Source organism: Crinia signifera, chromosome 11, assembly GCF_055691185.1.
Source record: "Crinia signifera chromosome 11, ASM5569118v1, whole genome shotgun sequence".
In the NCBI taxonomy this organism is placed as follows: Eukaryota; Metazoa; Chordata; class Amphibia; order Anura; family Myobatrachidae; genus Crinia; species Crinia signifera.
The window spans coordinates 58,243,133-58,265,562 of record NC_139227.1 but is presented as its reverse complement, the minus strand read 5'-3'; the positions used below and the strand labels follow the sequence as shown (position 1 = coordinate 58,265,562).

Below are 22,430 nucleotides of genomic sequence, written 5' to 3'. Positions count from 1 at the left end.
CCAGGTGTGAGCAGCTTGGCATCACTTACTCATCTTCTAAATCACCCTATATATTCTCTGCCATCCAGGTGGTAGGGTTTATAAATTATTTTTCTCCATACATATGTGTGACCACAGGGAGACAGGACATCTGGTGTAACCATACATATGAGTGACCACAGAGATAAAGGGCAACTGGTGTAACCATACATATGGGTGACCACAGGGACACAGGACATCGGGTGTAACCATACATATGGGTGACAGGACATCTGGTGTAACTATACATACATACAGTGGCGTAACAATAGCACCGCAGCCCCCGCGGTCGCGGGGAGGCGCAATGTAAGCGCGGGCGCCGGGGGGGCTGCGGTGCTATTGTAATAGCGGTGCTGGTGGGAGCTGGGATACCTGTCACTGTGTCAGCGCTGCAGTGGTCCCGGCTCCCGTCCTGGCTTCATTCTGATATGAAGAACGGACCATCATAAAATGTCCGCCCCCATATAGCAGACAGTTCTCTGAAACTGTCTGCTGTATGGGGGTGGACATTTTGTGATGGTCCGTTCTTCATATCATCAGAATGAAGCCAGGACGGGAGCCGGGACCACTGCAGCGCTGACAGGCATCCCAGCTCCCACCCGCGCCGATGACAGCCGGACTCCCACCCGCATCGCTGACAGCCGGACTCCTGAATATGTAAGTATACATATAGTATGTATTTATATGTGGCGGGTGGCAGGCGGGGGGGGAGGCACCAGAAACCTCTGGCGGGGGGGCGCAATTTTTGAAGTTACGCCACTGCATACATACATACATACATACACATACACACACACACACACATCTCCGGTAATTATCTGCTAAGAACTTGGTTTTATCCCCCTACTGGAAGCCAGGGGGAGGCGCTGTAAGGCAGACACTAACCTGACATACAGGAGTTCTGGCCTTGGATAGGTATTGGTTGAAGTTTTCCATCTTCTCACAGATTATGCTCACAGTGTCTGAACTGATCAGCCATGGTCGGGATGAGATGTCACGGAAAAGAGGCTGCAGCAACATATACAAACACTGCATCTAGGAGTTCCTCATGATTCATCTATTGCTGAACTGGAACCCACTGCTTTCTATCATCTCCTGTACTTTGTAGCAAGGCCACACATTGCTCCATGTAATAACCTAGAGGATCACCTACCATCACTCTATGTTACCTGTCACTACCATGCTCTAAAACTCCCTCACCTGTCACTGCCCTGCTTTAATACTCCCTCACCTGTCACTGTCCTGCTCTAATACTACCTCACCTGTCACTGCCCTGCTCTAATACTCAGACTCACCTGTCACTGCCCTGCTCTAAAACACCCTCACCTGTCACTGCCCTGCTCTAATACTCAGACTCACCTGTCACTGCCCTGCTCTATACTCCCCTCACCTGTCACTGCCCTGCTCTAATACTCCCGCACCTGTCACTGCCCTACTCTAATAGTCAGGCTCACCTGTCAATGCCCTGCTCTAAAACTCCTGCACCTGTTACTGCCCTGCTGTAATACTCCCTCACCTGTTACTGCCCTGCTCTAATACTCCCGCACCTGTCACTGCTCTAATACTCCCATACCTATTACTACTCTGCTCTAATACTCCCTAGCTTGTCACTGCCCTGCTCTAATAATCCTGCACCTGTCACTTTCCTGCTCTAATGCTCCTGTACCTGTCACTACCCTGCTATAATACTCCCTTACCTGTTACTGCGCTGCTCTAATACTCAGACTCACCTGTCACTGCCCTGCTCTAATACTCCGGCACCTGTCACTGTCCTGCTCTAATACTCAGATTCATCTGTCACTGTCCTGCTCTAATACTCAGACTCACCTGTCACTGCCCTGCTCTAAAAGTCAGGCTCACCTGTCACTGCCCTGCTCTAAAACTCCTGCACCTGTTACTGCCCTGCTGTAATACTCCCTCACCTGTTACTGCCCTGCTCTAATACTCCCGCACCTGTCACTGCTCTGTCCCTGCTCTAATACTCCCATACCTATTACTACTCTGCTCTAATACTCCCTAGCTTGTCACTGCCCTGCTCTAATAATCCTGCACCTGTCACTTTCCTGCTCTAATGCTCCTGTACCTGTCACTACCCTGCTATAATACTCCCTTACCTGTTACTGCGCTGCTCTAATACTCAGACTCACCTGTCACTGCCCTGCTCTAATACTCCGGCACCTGTCACTGTCCTGCTCTAATACTCCGATTCATCTGTCACTGTCCTGCTCTAATACTCAGACTCACCTGTCACTGCCCTGCTCTAATATTCTGACTCACCTGTCACTGCCCTGCTCTAATACTCCCTCACCTGTCACTGCCCTGCTCTAATAGTCATACTCACCTGTCACTGCCCTGCTCTAATACTCCGGCACCTGTCACTGGCCCTTATTCTGGTTGGTGCGGTCGAGCCGCATATGCGGCTCCGACCGCACCAGACGAATCCCCGCCTACAAGACGGATCGGCACGACCGTCCGTACACGGACGGCTGCCGATCCGCATGAAAATGGCGGGGCGTACGCCTCCACCATGTTGGGAGCTGCCCCCTGCATTCGATGGTCGTCGACCATCGAAGGCAGGTCCGCACGCCCCGGCAGCTCCCGCAAGCTGAGACCACACGGACAATAGTCCGTGTGGTAGCTTGTATGGGGGCTGAAAGCTGACATCCGGCGACGTCAGCTTTCCGCCCCCATGAGTTGCGTCATGCCCTCATTAGCATGCGTACGCCCCGCGTTTGCATGGGAACGCCCATGAAACGCGGGGCGTATACATAGGGAAATGAGGGCATGAAGCCCCTCACTCCCCTATACGCCCCCTTTGCGGCGTAGTAACGTTATGTGCGGCGAATTCGCCTGCACATGCGCAGATTGACCTCTGCGCATGTGCAGACGGAAAACATCGGCGGTACGGCCGCACGCGGGCCGTACCGCACGAATCAGAATAAGGGCCACTGTCCTGCTCTAATACTCCCTCACTTGTGACTGCCCTGCTGTAATACTCCCTCACCTGTCACTGTCCTGCCCTAATACTCCCTCACCTGTCACTGTCCTGTTCTAGTACTCCCTCCCCTTTCACTGCCCTGCTCTAATACTCCTGCACGTGTCCCTGCCTTGCTCTAATATCCTGCACACTGTCACTGCCTTAGTCTAATATTCCTGCACCTGTCACTGCCATGCTTTAATACTCCATCACCTGTTACTGCCCTGCTCTAATATTCTGACTCACCTGTCACTGCCCTGCTTTATACTCCCATACCTATTACTGCTCTGCTCGAATACTCCTGCACCTGTCACTGCCCTGCTCTAATACTCCCATACCTATTACTGCTCTGCTCTAATACTCCGTTTCCTGTCACTGCCCTGCTCTAATAATTCTGCACCTTTCTCTGTCCTGCTCTAATACTGCTGCACCTGTCACTACCCTGCTGTAATACTCCCTCACCTGTCAGTGCACTGCTCTAATACTCCGGCACCTGTCACTGTCCTTCTCTAATACTCAGACTCACCTGTCACTGTCCTGCTCTAATACTCAGACTCACCTGTCACTGCCCTGCTCTAATATTCTGACTCACCTGTCACTGTCCTGCTCTAATACTCCCTCACCTGTCACTGCCCTGCTCTATACTCCCTCACCTGTCACTGCCCTGCTCTATACTCCCTCACCTGTCACTGCCCTGCTCTAATACTCCCGCACCTGTCACTGCCCTGCTCTAATAGTCAGGGTCACCTGTCAATGCCCTGCTCTAAAACTCCTGCACCTGTTACTGCCCTGCTCTAATACTCCAGCACCTGTCACTGCTCTGCCCCTGCTCTAATACTCCCATACCTATTACTACTCTGCTCTAATACTCCCTAGCTTGTCACTGCCCTGCTCTAATAATCCTGCACCTGTCACTACCCTGCTGTAATACTCCCTTACCTGTTACTGTGCTGCTCTAATACTCAGACTCACCTGTCACTGTCCTGCTCTAATACTCAGACTCACCTGTCACTGCCCTGCTCTAATACTCTGGTACCTGTCCCTGTCCTGCTCTAATACTCCCTCACCTGTCACTGCCCTGCTCTAATATTCAGGCTCACCTGTCAATGCCCTGCTCTAAAACTCCTGCATCTGTCACTGCCCTGCTGTAATACTCCCTCACATGTGACTGTCCTGCTGTAATACTCCCTCACCTGTCACTGTCCTGCTCTAGTACTCCCTCGCTTGTCACTGCCCTGCTCTAAAACTCCTTCACCTGTCACTGCCATGCTCTAATGTTCCCGCACTGTCACTTCCCTGCTCTAATACTCCCATACCATTACTGCTCTGCTCTAATACTCCCTCACCTGTCACTGTCCTGCTCTAATATTCTGAGTCACCTGTCACTGCCCTGCTCTAATACTTCCTCACCTGTCACTACCCTGCTCTATACTTCCTCACCTGTCACAGCACTATTCTAATATTCTGACACCTGTCACTGCCCTGCTCTAATACTTCCACACCTGTCACTGCCCTACTCTAAAACTCACTCACCTGTCACTGCCCTGCTCTAAAACTCAGACTCACCTGTCACTGCTCTGCTCTAATACTCCGACTCACCTGTCACAGCCCTGCTCTAATACTCCCTCACCTGTCACTGCCCTGCTCTATACTCCCTCACCTTTCATTGCCGTGCTCTATACTCCTCCCATCAGCCCTGCACCCTCCCTCCTCTCTCGTTACCTCACTGTCACTCACTGATGCCCCACAACAGGCCTGTACCCCACCATTAAGCCCTACTCTTTCCCACCTCCCACTGTCACCTCTCCATGATCAGTATCACACTGTACTCCCCCTTTGCCCGACTCCTGCTGTTTCACTTCCTAGCACAGTGGTCAGCGCCATTACTACAACTGCTGTATCCCCACCTTCCAAATCCTTCTTGCCTGAGCCCTATAGCAACCCTGCCAATCTTATTCACATCTGTCCCAAAAACTCCTACCCTTTATCCTGTGCCCTATGGAATGCCCGTTTTGTCTGTAACAAACTGGTTCCTATTCATGACCTTTTTATTTCCAACTCACTTGATCTCCTAGCCATTACTGAAACCTGGACCACCCCTTCTGACACTACTTCTCCTGTTGCCCTCTCTGCTGGGGGTCTCACATTCTCTAATACACCCCAACCAGATCGTCGCCATGGTGGTGGGGTTGGAATTCTACTACCCTCTAGTTACTCCTACCAACTCTTACCCCCAGAACCATCTCTTAAATTCTCTACATTTGAAGTCTAAACTATACGCCTCTTACAACCTGTTAATTTTTGACCTATTAACATTCCCACAGAGACCACGGAAACAGCAGCATCCACAAGTACTTTGGTCACTATCCGGACCAGCCTGGACGGACTAACGTTCTTTTGGTCACAAAGCCCAAAGCCACAGAAAGTGGTCATTTTTTCCATGCATTTCTTTGTTTATTCATCACCCGGATTACAAATAAGGGACTCTGAAATCCTCCTGCACCTCCAAAAAGACCTTGGTGATTTCTGGGGAGAAACTCAAGTGTGTCAATCACTCTCAGGACATTTCCAGCCCCAATCCGAGAAGGTGGATGGTAAATATATATCACTCTGAGCCAGTCCTTAAATTCATTCCAGGTATCCATAGGAACGGATGGTGATAAATTGTGCTGCTCTATTTAACAAAAGAAAAATCCCGATATCTGCGCTAATGTTTCATGAAGTGCAATATGGCTGAATCACTGTCTCACACAGTTTAAATCAATTATTGTTTTTAATGGAATATAAAAAGTATCAAATTACAAAAAACATACTAATTATAGCATGCATTTAATAATATAATATATCTGATAAGTAACTAATAATAAAAATACATGTATGTATGTATGTATGTATATATATATATATATATATATATATATATATATATATATATATATATATATGTGTGTACTGTGGAAGACCGCACTCTCACAGAGTATACAGGGGTAACTGTAGGGGTGCCTACAGGTAATTCATGCCTTTAGGCATAAATACCAATTGTAGTCCAGGGTTCCTCGGTAGAGGAGTAAGCACTCTCCTTTTGTAAATAAGGCAATTCGAGTAAAATCCAATTTTCAATTTATTCATCCATTTCAATTATGTATTGTGCCCATTGATGCCCCGACGTTTCGGTCCATTGTAGGCGGACCATTATCAAGGAGCATGGGTCTTAGAGTTCAACAGGACAAAAAATCTGGATCAGCAGAGCCAAGGATGGGAGGTCCACCGAGATTAGGCTTCTACTAGGCTGGCAAGCATATTCATTTAAACTTTCAATGTACGTGAGCCTTATTGTGCAGTAAATTTTGTCTTGAATTATATGCTCATGGTTGCGTCTCTTCTCTGGTTTTTTGCAAGTGTACTACTCGGATCTTGGTACGATCCTTTGGAGGAAGATTGCACACATTGACTGACACTGTGGACATATTTCCCCCTGAGGACTTTTGCGCTGGGTATCTTGTTTTCTCTGTTTACAATTACCATTTATACCAAGTGCTGCATTTTTTCTCAGTGTTGTTATTTGACAATAGTATTGATACTGCTAATAATTTGAATAAGCTTGTTGTGGTTAACCCATTATTGTCCATATGGAGAGGAGGAATAGGAGGTTCGAGGAATGTCATAAACGTTTCTCTGAGGCATTAGATTTTAAACAGCAAAATGTTACTGAGGTGGCAGATGAATGTGGTGATTTGGACTCCATCTGTGCACAATTAGAAAAATTGGCACTGAGGGAGATGAAATTAAGTTGGGAAATCACGACTTTAGAGAACTATATTGAATCACAGCGCATGCCGCGTGGTCTAAGAATTATAAAAAACCCTACCTTCGGTAATGAAAGGAGTTTTTAGAAGCTTGGTTCCAAATTACTGATAATTGTTCAATTGAACTGATGAAGCTAATAGTTAAAGAACGTAAGAAGGAAACTACTGATGTAGATAGTGAAATAGCAGCATTGGAAAAGAAGGTAGAACCTTTTAAAGAACTAAAAGAGTATAAAAGTTTGAAAAAAGCTAGTGATATTAAAATAAACAAAATTGAAGATGAAGTGATAGAGATTAAAGTAAAGAAATTCAAAAGAGATTTGTTAGATTATCGTAATGGAAATGTACGGAAATGGCCGCAGATAACCAGACATAGAGAAAATAATTGGAGAGGTCCCACTAATAATAATGAGTGGGTTAGACCACAGAGAACATTCCCCAATAGGGATAATCGGCAAGATAAATTTAGCCTTCCCACTGCTAATAGATTTAAGCACTTTGAAACACCCCCTCACCTTCAACAATCTAGACGCGATTTTTTAGATTGCCCAGTGTGGAGGGACAGAGACAATCTAGGTGCGAAAGGGACAGAGAGCCCCTCAAAAAACTTAAAAAGAAAAAGTCTACTAGACGTGGAAAGAGAGGCAGACAAAAGTTACAAAATCAGGAGACAGAATGTGTAATAGCCGGCATATTCAATTTATCTGATCACACCCTAACTAAAACTGAGAATTTGCTATTATCAAAATTATCGTTTGCACCTGCCAAAAACCCGGATGGGTTTGAACTATTTGTAGATGCCAATAAATTTACCCGAACTCTGACACTTAAGAGGCATTTCGCCAAAAACTCTGAACAGCCTGTTACTAGATCCGATATAAATGAGATAACTAATAACACTGGTTTAAAACCGAAATCGGCTTATTACCCTGTGGAATCACGGGGGAATTGCATTGATACTTTTTCTAGTCTTATCAAACAAGATTTTGAAGTTCTTTGTAAAAATGCTGAAATGAGTGATAAAAATAAAAATCTGACAAAGAGTGAATTTGCAGCAATACGCAGCTTAGAGAAAAATAAAAATCTTGTAATAAAGCAGGCAGATAAGGGGGGGGGGATAGTTGTGCTTAATAAGAATGACTACCTTGAAGAATCATATAGATTGTTGAATGATACTACTACGTATTTAAAGTTAAAAGACGATCCTACCACTTTAATAGTGGAAAAAAATCAAAATCATGATAGATGAAGGTGTTAAAAACAAATGTTTATCGCTCAAAGAAGCGCAATGTATTATCATTCCACACACCCCTACTGCAATTTTTTACTATCTGCCAAAAGTGCACAAACGATTAGAAAAACCCCCAGGTCAACCAATAGTCGCCGGGATAGGGTCGGCAACTTCAGCACTGTCGGAGTTTGTGGACTTGCATATTAGAAAGTATATCTCTCAGCTAGATTCATATCTTAAAGATTCGACTGAGGTTTTAAGATATATTAATACTGTACAATGGCAAGGTGATTTTCTGTGGTGTACAATCGATGTGGAAGCATTGTACACCTCGATACCACATTTGGGTGGTATTATGGCTGTAAAATATTATCTTGAGAAAGATCCTAATGTAACTAATGTTTTCAAAGTGTTCCTTTTAGAATGTGTCAGATTCGTGATGGAAAATAATTATTTCTGTTTCCAGAGTGAGTTTTTTCACCAGCAACGTGGCGTTGCCATGGGAACGCCCTATGCGCCGAGCCTGGCAAACCTCTATTTAGGAGAATGGGAGGAGAACAATATTGAGTTCAATGTACACTTTAAAAATAATTTAAAATGCTTTAAGAGATATATTGACGATCTCCTGATAATTTGGCAGGGTGATGTGGAGTCCTTCCAGAATTTTATGACAAAACTGAATGTGAATAATTATAATTTACGGTTCACTAGTAATGTCAATATTCCAAAGATTGAGTTTCTGGATTTAGTGCTGGATACTGTGAATTGGCCTGATGACCCTAAAATTAATACTTATACCCATTTGAAAAGTGTCGACAGTAACAGCTATGTTGACTATAAGAGCTGTCACTATCGGAAATGGCTTGATAATGTACCATATTCTCAGTACATGAGAGTGAAAAAGAATTGTAACTGATGCAAAGTTCGAAGAACAAGCTTTAATCTTTGATAATAGGTTCTCAGAAAAACATTATCCTGAACCTCTGGTGAAAAAAATGCAAAGAAAAAGCAAAAAATTTGAACAGGTCAGAGTTATTGCAATATCGCATTAAAACTAAGGATGAAAATAAAATCTTTGTACCTTTTGTAACGTCATATAGATCTCAAGGTAAATTGGTTAAAGACATTCTCTCAAAGCACTGGGATATTTTAATGCTAGATCCCCTTTTGAAACCTGTATTACCTGATAAACCACAGGTTGTTTTCAAAAGGGCTAATTCATTAAAATCCATTCTAGCTCCCAGTAATCTTAGATCTGAAAGCAGCAATGGCTGGTTATGTACCACTAAAGGGTTCTTCCCATGTAATAAATGCAAAATTTGTCGACACGCAAGTCGAGATAGACACAAGTTTTATAATTACGATAACAGCAAGTTTTTCGAGATAAAAAGCCGTATGTGTTGTACTACAACTAATGTCATTTACCTCTTAGAATGTAGGTGTGGGAGACGCTACGTAGGTAAAACTAAAAGGCAATTAAAACTGCGTATTTTGGAACATGCTCGAAGTATAAAGAACAAGGTGGTTCAGCATAGTGTACCCAGACATTTTATGAACTGCTGCGACTCCAATGTTGATAATCTAACATTCAAAGCTATAGAACATGTTACTCTGGATGAGCTTGGTGGGGATATCCAGAAAAAAATTAAGTAAAAGAGAAACCTTCTGGATTTACACGCTGGGAACTATGGCCCCTAGAGGTTTAAATGAGGGTTGTGACATCACCCCCTTTCTGTGATTAATCGGTGCCTTTGTATCGTTGGCCCCCTGGTCTGATGGACAATGTTGAGCTGTGCTCTGTACTTCAGACTAATAGGAGGTCATGATCGGACATCGTGTTCACAGTGGTGATGCCGACCCTTGTGTCGACATAATGTATGAATATTTGATATTACGTTCTAGTCACTTTCTTTTCATCTTCTTTGTATTACTAATGTATACATTCCTTCTAATTATCATGTTTGCTGCTAAAATCCGTCTATACTGTATATATAGATACAAATTTAGAAAAACTAATTATGTAAATGCGCTTCATCAAATGCTGCTAAATAGAATTTTGCTTTTTATATATATTCCCTTGTATTACCAAGACTGCAATACTGCATGTTATAATTGTATTTCTTTGCTGTTAATGTATATTTTGTTGTTACAGGCTGAGATCAGGCATCAAGTTTTATATGCACCATTAATGAATTTTTAATCAATTTTTTATCAATGTATTTTTGTATTTTTGTACTTTTCTATAGATACATACTTTTTTATATATACATATATATGTTTTTATGAATTTATAAAATGGAAGTAAGCTTGGATGTATATTTATTTGTTGCTGGGTGTCAGCCTGCTGTGTATTGTTGTAAATTTGTATGTTAATTGATGCTGTTGTTGCTTGCCGGCACTTTTGATAATTAGTAAATGATTACACCTGTGGATAGAATAGAGTATAAAAGCCGGATACGTACCTGAGTTAACCACACCCCCTGACGAAGACCGTAGTCGAAACGCGTTGGGCTTATTCCTGCTGACGGAGTGACGTCCTGTCTTCCACCTGTGGTCCCGGTGTTCCCGATCGTGTGCGGCGAAGTTACTGAGGCTTGGTTCAAAGATCCCTGGGTCTGCGGCTGAGTGGCGGTGCTTTGGCACATTTCGAGGAGGTCCACCGAGATTAGGCTTCTACTAGGCTGGCAAGCATATTCATTTAAACTTTCAATGTACGTAAGCCTTATTGTGCATTAAATTTTGTCTTGAATTATATGCTCATGGTTGCGTCTCTTCTCTGGTTTTTTGCATATATATACAGTATATATATATATATATATATATATATATATATAAAAGTAGACCCCGGGATAGTACTATTCTGTAAAGGAATGTCCACTTAAAGTGCCAGTATGATATTATCCAAGTGTCTTTCAATGGGGGGGAAAAGATGCTCCACTTACGGACTCCAATTGTATGGTGTATGACGGAGTGGGGAATGCAGGGAGACTGAGGGGCTATTCCGTGTAGACTCCACTGCCCTCAATACTACGACCTGCTCGTTTTGAGTGATGGTGCAAGGTGAGGTGCCGGTAAAGAGACCAACCTATGTCCAGCAGTATGTTGTCAGTCCGGTACTGCCGCATCTCTCACACGCAGCAGTGGGTGGTCTCACCTCCAGCTGATACGGAGTGCCTGTGTGTCAGGCCGAGCCGCGTCTCACACCCGCTGCACCCCCGTCAACGATATTGCTGCAGTTCAGCGTCCGTGTGGTGTCGCTTGTAAGTCCAATGCGTCTGGCGATGTGTGCCAAAGTGGGGGCGCATATGTGGAGATGCTAGTGGACTCCAAGAACATTCTTTCTCTCCAGGGGTGCCGGATCTGCTAACTGCTAAAATAGCTATTTGAAAAAGCTCATACTGGAGCAAAACGCGTTAGCGGATCCGGCATATATATATATATATATATATATACATACAGCGGAGGTCTGGCACTCCCGTGGAACAGCTACTTTGCTGCAGCCGGTGCCCTCTCAGGGGTGATACATACGGAGACTGGAGGAGCGGCACTCGTGACTTCAATGTTCATAAATCAATAACCACACCGTGACACGGTAATAGTGATCAACGTTTCAAATATCTTTGTATTTGTCTTCAGGAAGACAAATACAAAGATATTTGAAACGTTGATCACTATTACCGTGTCACGGTGTGGTTATTGATTTATGAACATTGAAGTCACGAGTGCCGCTCCTCCAGTCTCCGTATATATATTTATATATATATTTGGACAGTGGTTTCTTATTCAAACAAATAAGATTCAGTGCCTGTGATAAATTAAAAACTAGTAAACGATTGGATTGACTTTACATTAATTTTATATATATATATATATATATATATATATATATATATATATATATATATATATATTTATATATAGGAAAGAAAATACCCAGCGCAAAAAAGTCCACAGTCTCGTTATCAGGTAGGTCCAATGTCCCATATAATGTGTGCAGCTTCACTATTAGGATCCAACCACGAATCCAAACGGAGGTATGCTTGTAGAAAAGAAGGAAATGAAGCGCACAAATCAGCAATAAATTTATAATTTTTTACTTCTATATATATATATATATATATATATATAAAATGAATGTAAAGTCAATCCAATCGTTTACTAGTTTTTAATTTATCACAGGCACTGAATCTTGTTTGTTTGTTGTACCACAGAAACCACTGCCTCAAAACTCCTTAAGGTCATATCTGCACTTGGTCTCTCCCAGTGGACCTCCTCACTGTCCCATGTAAATAGAAGCTTACTTGATTTGGTCTTCATCTACCATTGTGATATGTCTGATTTCTCCAACTTCCCATTCCCCCTCTCTGACCATCATCTTCTCTCCTTTAACTTATGTCTCTCTGCTTCTCCATCTCCACCTCCCAAAACTACAATCACCAAGCTGTCACGACTTGTGACTCAGGCTTACCTGTTCCTGGTGCAGGTACTGGAGGGACGGATTCTTGGGCAAATGTGAAACGTGGAGGATGTATATACAGTAGCTCTTTCTCATGAAGAGAGAATGGCAGTGAAAACTACCATGGGTTAGTGGAACTGAATGACCGGAGCTAGCAGAGAGTATCAGGCTTCACCTGATGTGGAATATCAGACGTCACCGATAGTTGGATGCAGTATATCGGACTTCACCGATAGTTGGATGCAGTATATCGGACTTCACCAATGGTTGGATGCAGAATATCGGACTTGACCGATGGTAGGATGCAGGATATCGGACTTGACCGATGGTGGGATGCAGGATATCGGACTTGACCAATGGTGGGATGCAGGATATCGGACTTGACCAATGGTGGGATGCAGGATATCGGACTTCACCGATGGTGGGATGCAGGATATCGGACTTCACCGATGGTGGGATGCAGGATATCGGACTTCACCGATGGTGGGATGCAGGATATCGGACTTCACTGATGGTGGGATGCAGGATATCGGACTTTCACCGATGGTGGGATGCAGGTTATCGGACTTCACCGGTGGTTCCAACAGGGATGCTGGATCAATAGCAAGGAGCCTGGAGCTGAAGAGTAGTTCACTGGAGTAATAGCTAGAAGCTAGCAGTCTCAGCAACTGGAGAGTTGCTCAGGCACTGGACTGCTTTTAGCTGACTAGTTTTTATACCTACTGCCTCCTGAGGCAATCAGCTACAGCAATCAGCTACAGCTGGGGATCAGGGAAGGGACCTCATTGGTTCATTCAGGTCAGGTGACTATGAGCAAGATAGCGGCGCCAGTGGTGAATTCAGGGGGGGGGGGGGCACCCAGGCACGTGCCCCCCCTGTCATTTCATATATCGCCTGGCAAAGCTGTAATGTTTTTTTGTTTTTTCCCCAGAGGATAATATGGGACCTCATTCAATTCCAAATCGCTGGGACTTCAATATGATACCAGCTGCTCCATATCGGTCAATCGGTTCCAGAGATATTGCGTGTAAACCGATATTTTTATTTTTTAAAATGTAATTTCATGGCTGTTCATGTTTTTTGAGGGCAGATTACTCTGGAACCAAACATTCCAGTTTCACTGAACCAAAATCATTCAAAGCCCACTCAAAAGTTCTTCAATATGATACTTGTCTCATGTAAATGGGTCAGTTGGTTCCGAAGATATAGCCGGTTAAATGAGATAACTAGTTAAAGGGGGGGAGGGGTGGTTTTCTCTCCCCCTCACACCAGAAAATGCAGGGACTAGGCTGGTGTAAAAGGGACCAACCTGGGAATGCATTTTCAGGTGAGAAAGGGGTATTATTTCAAATAGCCGGGACCTGCAGTGCTCTGAATACAGCCAGGCTCTGCCACTGTCAGTGGCAATCACTTCTGCCTGGCGGCGGCTGTCCCCCATTTACCGCGACCATGTATTCCCCCTTGGCAATGAGCATGTAATCCCACATGGCAACGAGCATGGAACCTCTGGCAATGAGCATGGAACCCTTAGCAATGAGCATGTACATAAGCAGCACTTATGTAGCATAATTTTTAAAAGGCATTATGGTGTTTGGCATAATACATAATGGTGTGTAACTTAACGTTTAATGGACATTATGGTGTAAATGTTTAATGAGCGCCTTTGGTGGACAATGTCCCTGTTTATGAACCGTATTGTGAATTTTGGCTTAATCTGTGTGGCATTATGTGAATTCTGGCTCAATCCGTGTGGCATTATGTGAATTTTGGCTCAATCCATGTGGCATTATGTGAATTTTATCTCAATCCGTGTGGCATTATGTGAATTTTGTCTCAATCCGTGTGGCATTATGTGAATTTTGGCTCAATCCGTGTGGCATTATGTGAATTTTGGCTCAATCCATGTGGCATTATGTGAATTTTGGCTCAATCCGTATGGCATTTTCTGAATTTGGCTCAATCCATGTGGCATTATGTGAATTTTGACTCAATCCATGTGGCAATTATGTAAATTTTGACACAATCCATTTGGCATTATGTGAATTTTGGCTCAATCCGTGTGTTATTATGTGATTTTTGACACAATCCATGTGGCATTATGTGAATTTTGACACAATCCATGTGGCATTATGTGAATTTTGACACAATCCATGTGGCATTATGTGAATTTTAGCTCAATCTGTATGGCATTTTCTGAATTTGGCTCAAACCATGTGGCATTATGTGAATTTTGACACAATCCATGTGGCATTATGTGAATTTTGTCTCAATCCATTTGGCATTATGTGAATTTTGGCTCAATCCGTGTGTTATTATGTGATTTTTGACACAATCCATGTGGCATTATGTGAATTTTGACACAATCCATGTGGCATTATTTGAATTTTGGCTCAATCCATGTGACATTATGTGAATTTTGGCTTATTCCATTTGACATCATGTGCAAGTATAATGGGGTCTAGTATTTTGTTGCATAATGTGTAGAAGTTGTATATGGTGTTGAACACTACACTCAAGGACACGCCCCCTGTTGAGTGGCCACACCCCCTTTTCTGGAGCGCGCCTTCGTCGCGCGCACAACTACAGCCTTCACTTTTGTCGCCATGGTGGGCCTGCGTACTTTAAATGCCAAGGCCTATTTTTAATCCCATTACCACCCTCTCTCTGCCAGCTCTCTTAGCATGTACACTGGCACCACTAACACCGCCCCGCCCCCACCTAAACCCTCTTTTATCATGGTGCCCCCCCTGTCATTTTATCCTGGATCCGCCCCTGAGCGGCGCCCAGGTGAGGCGCAAGTGTGGGCAAACACCCGCGCCACACCTGCAACCCTGGAGGCCGGGATCCCAACTGAGGACCAGGAGGAGACCACCGCAGCTGAAGCCCCAACCACTGCTGGCAGCCGACGGAAGGAAGCGGACCACCCGCAGCGCATCTACACGGCACCCCTGACAGGTAAGTGCAGCTGGCGGGGTCGGCGGCGGGCAGCAGCGCTGACACAAGCATAAAATTGAGGCTATGTACTGCCTCCCTTTCCTCCCTCTTTGACTCACTTCTCTCTCCTATTCTTGCCATCTCATGTCCTAAACAAGCTCTTGATTCTGTTGCTCCACCAACCACTATTCACCCTAGCAAATGAACACCATAATCCAGGCATACCAAATGCACCAGATACCTACACATACTGCTGAACGACATTGGAGGAAATCAGGCTCCAAGGCAGACTTCCTCCATTTCACACTTATGATTTCATCCTTCAGTGTTGCCCTTTCACTTGCTAAAAAGTCAAACTTCAAGAACCCCATCTCTTCCCAGTCTAAAAACCCCCAGCGCCTCTTTGTCACTGTCAACTCCCCCCTCCTCTGCCCCTCCCCTCCTCACTCTCTGCTTTGCCACTTATTTTACATCCAATCAGACCACATGTAACCTACCACTTCCTCTCCTTCACAATCCCTCCTCCCCCTTTCCAACTCTGACACCCTTCTCCCATGTATCTGGTGAGGAAGTCATTGCTCTCATCCATTCCTCCCCCTAACCATCTCCCTATCTGACCCTATCTCTTCCTGCCTTTTCCCCTTCCTCTCTTCTTATGCCTGTTCCTATTTTCACCTCTTCAATCTATCTCTCTCATCAGGTACTGTCCCCTCTGCCTTCAAGCATGCTCTTGTCTCTCCTATCCTTAAAAAACCTACCCTTGATCCTAATGCTCTAACTACGACCCATTTCTTTCCTCCCTTTTCCCTTCAAACTCCTTGAGTGTATTGTCTACAACGCCTTTCTCTCCTCCCACTTCCTGCTTGATCCATTATAGTCTGGCTTCCATCCACTCCACTCCACTCCACTGAATCTGCCCTCACTAAAGTCTGCAGTGATCTTCATGCTGCCAAATCTAAAGGCCACTACTCTCTGCTTATTCTTCTTGACCTTTCTGCTGCTTTTGACAATCCTTTTGACACTGCTTCACTCCGTTGGACTACCTTTGCTCTCCTGACCTCTCCTCTGAGCTCACTCGCATTTCCAGCTGTCACTCTGCTATTTTTGGATGTCCCAGCACTTTCTTAAACTAAACATGTCTAAGACGGATAATTTTCCTACCCTCCCACAAAACCTCACCTTCCACAATGTCACTTTCTATTGATGGAAAAACAATCTCCTCTAGTCACCAAGTACGCGGCCTTGGTGTCATTCTTGATTTTACTCTCTCCTTTAAACCACACATTCAGGATCTCTCCCTATCAGACTTACCACCTCCCTACAAAATTTTAAATGGGCTCTCAAGATCCACTTCTTCATTAAATCTAGCTTATTCTCATCATAACATGACCATGCTCACTTCTACCCCTGCTGTGTCACCCCAGTCTGTCTGTCCCTTCCCTTTAGATTGTAAACTCTTACAAGAAGGGCCCTCTCTCCTCGTGTACTTTTCTAAGAATACAGAATATCTCTGCCACTGTTAAAATAGCGTCAGTGTCCCTTGTGACACCTCTTAATTAACTATAATAATAATAATAATAAGAACGATAATAATAAAAAAAAACCTCAACTGTCAGTGCCATGCTTTAATACTCCCTCACCTGTTCCTCCTGTTCTCTAATCCTCAACCTCCCCTGTCCCTGCTGGCCTCTAAACATCAGCCTCTCCTGTCCCTCCTGGCCTCTAATCCTCCACCTCCCCTGTCCCTTCTGGCCTCTAATCCTCCACCTCCCCTGCCCCTCATGTCTTCTAATCCTCAACCTCCCCTGCCGCCCATGTTCTCTAATCCCCAGCATCCCCTGTCCCTCCTTGCTTCTAATCCTCAGCATCCCCTGTCCCTCCTGGCCAGTAAACATCAGCCTCCCCTGTCCCTCCTGGCCTCTAATCCTCAACCTCCCCTGTCCCTTTTGGCCTCTAATCCTCAACCTCCCCTGTCCCTCATGTCCTCTAATCCTCAGCCTCCCATGCCCCTCATGTTCTCTAATCCTCAGCCTCCACTGTCCCTCCTGGCCTCTAATCCTGAACCTCCCCTGTCCCTTCTAGCCTCTAATCCTCAGCCTCCCCTGCCCCTCATGTCCTCTAATCCTAAACCTCCCCTGTCCCTCCTGGCCTCTAATCCTCAACCTCCCCTGTCCCTCCTGGCCTTTAATCCTCAACTTCCCCTGCCCCTCATATCCTCTAATTCTCAGACTCACCTCTTCCTCCTGGCCTCTAATTCTTAACCTCCCCTCCCCCTCATGTCCTCTAATCCTTAACCCCCACCCCTGCCGTTCCTGGCCTCTAATCCTCAACTTCCCCTGCCCCTCATGTCCTCTAATCCTTAACCCCCACCCCTGCTCTTCCTGGCCTCTAATCCTCAACCTCCCCTGCCCCTCATATTCTCTAATTCTCAGACTCACCTCTTCCTCCTGGCCTCTAATTCTTGATTCCCTGCCCCTCATGTCCTCTAATCCTTAACCCCCACCCTGCCCTTCCTGGCCTCTAATCCTCAACCTCCCCTGCCCCTCATGTCCTCTAATCCTCAGCCTCCCCTGTCCCTCCTGGACTCTAATCCTCAGCCTCCCCTGTCTCTCATATCTTCTAATCCTCTGCCTCCCCTGCCCCTCATGTCCTCTAATCCTCAAACCCCACCCCTGCCCCTCCTGGCATCTAATCCTCAACCTCCCCTGCCCCTCATGTCTACTTATCCTCAGCCTCCCCTGTCCCTCCTGGACTCTAATCCTCAGCCTCCCCCTGTCCCTTATGTCCTCTAATCCTCAGCCTCCCCTGCCCCTCATGTCCCCTAATCCTCAACCCCCCCTGTCCCTCCTGGTCTCTAATTCTCAGCCTCCCCTGTCCCTCCTGGCCTCTAGTCCTCAAACTCCACCGCCCCTCCTGGCCTCTAATCCTCAGACTCCACTGTCCCTCCTGGCCTCTAATCCTCCACTTCCCCTGCCCCTCATATTCTCTAATTCTCAGACTCCCCTGTCCCTCCTGGCCTCTAATTCTTAACCTCCCCTGCCCCTACTGACCTCTAATCCTCAACCTCCCCTGCCCCTCATGTCCTCTAATCCTCACCCCCCCCCACCCCTCATGGCCTCTAAGCCTTAACCTCCCCTGCCCCTCATGTCCTCTAATCATCAGCCTCCCCTGTCCCTCCTGGACTCTAATCCTCAGCCTCCCCTGTCTCTTATGTCCTCTAATCCTCAGCCTCCATTGCCCCTCATGTCCTCTAATCATCAACCCCCCCCCCCCTGCCCCTCCTGGTGTCTAATCCTCAACCTCCCCTGCCCCCTCATGTCCTCTAATCCTCAACCTCGCCTGTCCCTCCTGGACTATAATCCTCAACCTCACCTGTCCCTCCTGGCCTTTAATCCTCAACCTCCCCTGTCCCTCCTGGCCTGTAAACATCAGCCTCCCCTGCACCTCATGTCCTCTAATCCTCAGCCTCCCATACCCCTCATGTCATCTAATCCTCATCCTCCCCTGTCCCTCCTGGCCTCTAATCCTCAACCTCCCCTGTCCCTTCTAGCCTCTAATCCTCACCCTCCCCTGCACCTCATGTCCTCTAATCCTCAGCCTCCCTGTCCCTCCTGGCCTCTAATCCTCAACCTCCCCTGTCCCTCCTGACCTCTAATCCTCAAACTCGCCTGCCCCTCCTGGCCTCTAATCCTCAGACTACACTGTCCCTCTTGGCCTCTAATCCTCAATTTCCCCTGCCCCTCATATTCTCTAATTCTCAGACTTGCCTGTCCCTCCTGGCCTCTAATTCTTAACCTCCCCTGCCCCTACTGGCCTCTAATCCTCAAACTCCCCTGCCCCTCATGTCCTCTAATCCACGACCCCCCCTGCCCCTCCTGGCCTCTAATCCTCAACCTCCCCTGCCCCTCATGTCATCTAATCCTCAGACTCCCCTGTCCCTCCTGGACTCTAATCCTCAGCCTCCCCCTGCCCCTCATGTTCTCTAATCCTCAGCCTCCTCTGTCCCTTATGTCCTCTAATCCTCAATCTCCCATGCCCCTCATGTCCCCTAATCCTCAACCCCTCCTGTCCCTCCTGGTCTCTAATTCTCAGACACCCCTGCCCCTCATGTCCTCTAATCCTCAACCTCCCCTGCCCCTCATGTCCCCTAATCCTCAACCCCCCCCCCACTGTCCCTCCTGGCCTCTAATCCTCAACCTCCCCTGCCCCTCATGTCCTCTAATCCTCGACCCCCCCTGGCCTCTAATCCTCAACCTCCCCTGCCCCTCATGTCATCTAATCCTCAGCCTACCCTGTCCCTCCTGGACTCTAATCCTCAACCTCCCCCTGTCCCTCATGTCCTCTAATCCTCAGACTCCCCTGCCCCTCATGTCCCCTAATCCTCAACCCCCCCCCCCCTCTCCCTCCTGGTCTCTAATTCTCAGCCTCCCCTGCCCGTCATGTCCTATAATCCTCAAACCTCCCCTGTCCCTCCTGGACTCTAATACTCAGACTCCCCTGTCCCTTATGTCCTCTAATCCTCAACCTCCCCTGCCCCTCATGTCCCCTAATCCTCAACCCCCCCGTCCCTCCTGGTCTCTAATTCTCAGCCGCCCCTGCCTCTCATGCCCTCTAATCCTCAAGCCTCCTCTGTCCCTCCTGGACTCTAATTCTCAGCCTCCCCTGTCCCTCATGTCCTCTAATCCTCAGACTCCCCTGCCCCTCATGTCCCCTAATCTTCAACCCCCCCTGTCCCTCCTGGCCTGTAATCCTCAACCTCCCCTGCCCCTCATGTCCTCTAATCCTCAACCCCCCTGCCCCTCCTGGCCTCTAATCCTCAACCTACCCTGCCCCTCATGTCATCTAATCCTCAGCCTCCCCTGTCCCTCCTGGACTCTAATCCTCAGCCTCCCCCTGTCCCTCATGTCCTCTAATCCTCAACACCCCCCTGCCCCTCCTGGCATCTAATCCTCAACCTTCCCTGCCCACTAATCCTCAGCCTCCGCTGCCCCTCATGTCCTCTAATCCTCAACACCCCCCCTGCCCCTCCTGGCATCTAATCCTCAACCTCCTCTGTCCCTCCTGGACTCTAATCCTCAGCCTCCCATGTCCTTTATGTCCTCTAATCCTCAGCCTCCCCTGCCCCTTATGTCCGCTATTCCTCAAACCCCCCCCCCCCCCTGTCCCTCCTGGTCTCTAATTTTTAGCCTCCCCTGCCCCTCATGTCCTCTAAACCTCAAGCCTCCCTGTCCCTCCTGGACCCTAATCCTCAAGCCTCCCCTGTCCCTCCTTGCCTCTAATCCTCAGCCTCCTCTGTCCCTCATGTCCTCTAATCCTCAGACTCCCCTGCCCCTCATGTCCCCTAATCCTCAGCCCCCCCCGCCCCTCCTGTTTTTTAATCCTCAGACTCCCCTGTCCCTCATAGCCTCTAATCCTCAGCCTCCCCTGCCCCTCATGCCCTCTAATTCTCAGACTCCCCTGTCCCTCCTGGCCTCTAATCCTCAACCTTCCCTGTCCCTCCTGGCCTCTAACCCTCAGCCTCCCCTGCCCCTTATGTCCTCTGATCCTCAGCCTCCCCTGTCCCTCCTGGCCTCTGATCCTCAGCCTCCCCTCTCCCTCCTGGACTCTGATCCTCAGCCTCCCCTATTCCTCCTGGCCTCTAATCCTCAGTCATCCCTGCCCTCCTTTTTTCCATGTTAGGTACCTGGATCTCGGTCTTCAGCTCATCCAGGAGGAGGTGAGATGCCTTTTTTTGGGTCTTGCTCAGTGATGTTGGTAGACAGGGCACTGCTTTCCTGAACAGAGGACTGCTCAGCTCCTCGGGCTGCAGGCATGAGATAGAGGAGCTGCAAACAACAAACAGAGTATGGAGATAGCAGCCACCCTCTCTGTCCCAGTACAGGACATGAAAGGCAGCATGAGGTCTGCACCCGTATATGGGAGGCACACCTGTCTCCTCGTAACATACTGTACTAGCATGGAACTACAATTACACCTGCAGGTAGAGTGCAAGGATCCCTCTCGTGGTCACAGTCACTCCACCACGTGACCCCATACAGTCACTCCACCATGCGTTCCCTCACAGTCACTTCACCACGTAAAACAGAGCGTGGGTATATCGGTTTAATACAAACACACAAACCCAATTCCCTTTCTTACAACACAAATGTTTAATTAATAAGCTGTGCACAATGCGGTGGCCGGGGGTTAGTACTCGCTATATTTACATTATATTTAATTTTGGTAGGATTAATTCTATGGGAAGCAGTATGAAATCCCGGCGGTCGGGATCCCGGCGTTCAGAATCCCGACGCCGGAATCCCGACCGCCGAAATCCCGACAAGGGGGGACGTGGATCGCCCCCCCTTGCGGGCTCGATGCGCTCGCCACGCAGCGGGCCCGGTGCCTCGCTACGCTCGGCACGCTAATTTATTCTCCCTCCAGGGGTGTCGTGGACACCCACGGAGGGAGAAAGTTTTGAGATTTCGGCGGTCGGGATTCCGGCGTCGGGATTCTGAACGCCGGGATCCCGACCGCCGGGATTTTAACTGCATCCCATTCTATGAGCAGTTGTGCGGTTCCTCAGTACTACGCTGCTTCCTCTACTTACTGCTTCCCGTGGCTGACACCATCCCTCATCGCTTCCATTGACATCGCTTATTACCTCCAGTGGCTGATGACATTGCTTAATGCTTTCAGTGGCTAATGCCATTCCTTATTGCTTCCAGTGGCATTCGTTACTGCTTCCAATGGCCAACCCCATTCCTTATCGCTTTCAGTGACATTCCTTATTACCTCCAGTGGCTGACATCATTCCTTACTGCTTCCAGTGGCATTCCTTACTGCTTCCAATAACTGACGCTATACCTTACTGCTTCCAGTGGCAGATGCCATTCTTTACTGCCTCCAGTGACATTCCTTCCTGTTTCCAGTGGCTGACACCATTCTTTATCACTTCCAGTGAAATTCCTTATTACCTCCAGTGGCTGACGCCATTCCTTACTGCTTCCAGTGGCCGATGCCATCCCT

General features: G+C 47.0%; 1 protein-coding gene across 2 annotated transcripts in view; it reads right to left on the bottom strand.

Moving 5' to 3' along the window:
- Positions 1-22,430, bottom strand: part of EXOC3L1 (exocyst complex component 3 like 1) — a 154,426-nt gene that overhangs the window by 51,796 nt on the left and 80,200 nt on the right. For both annotated transcript variants that reach the window (XM_083165050.1, XM_083165051.1), the window contains 2 exons: positions 21,106-21,247; positions 904-1,026 (listed from right to left, as the gene is read on the bottom strand). In XM_083165050.1, the coding sequence (XP_083021176.1) occupies positions 904-1,026; positions 21,106-21,247 (265 nt within the window). The remainder of the gene's footprint in view (positions 1-903; positions 1,027-21,105; positions 21,248-22,430) is intronic.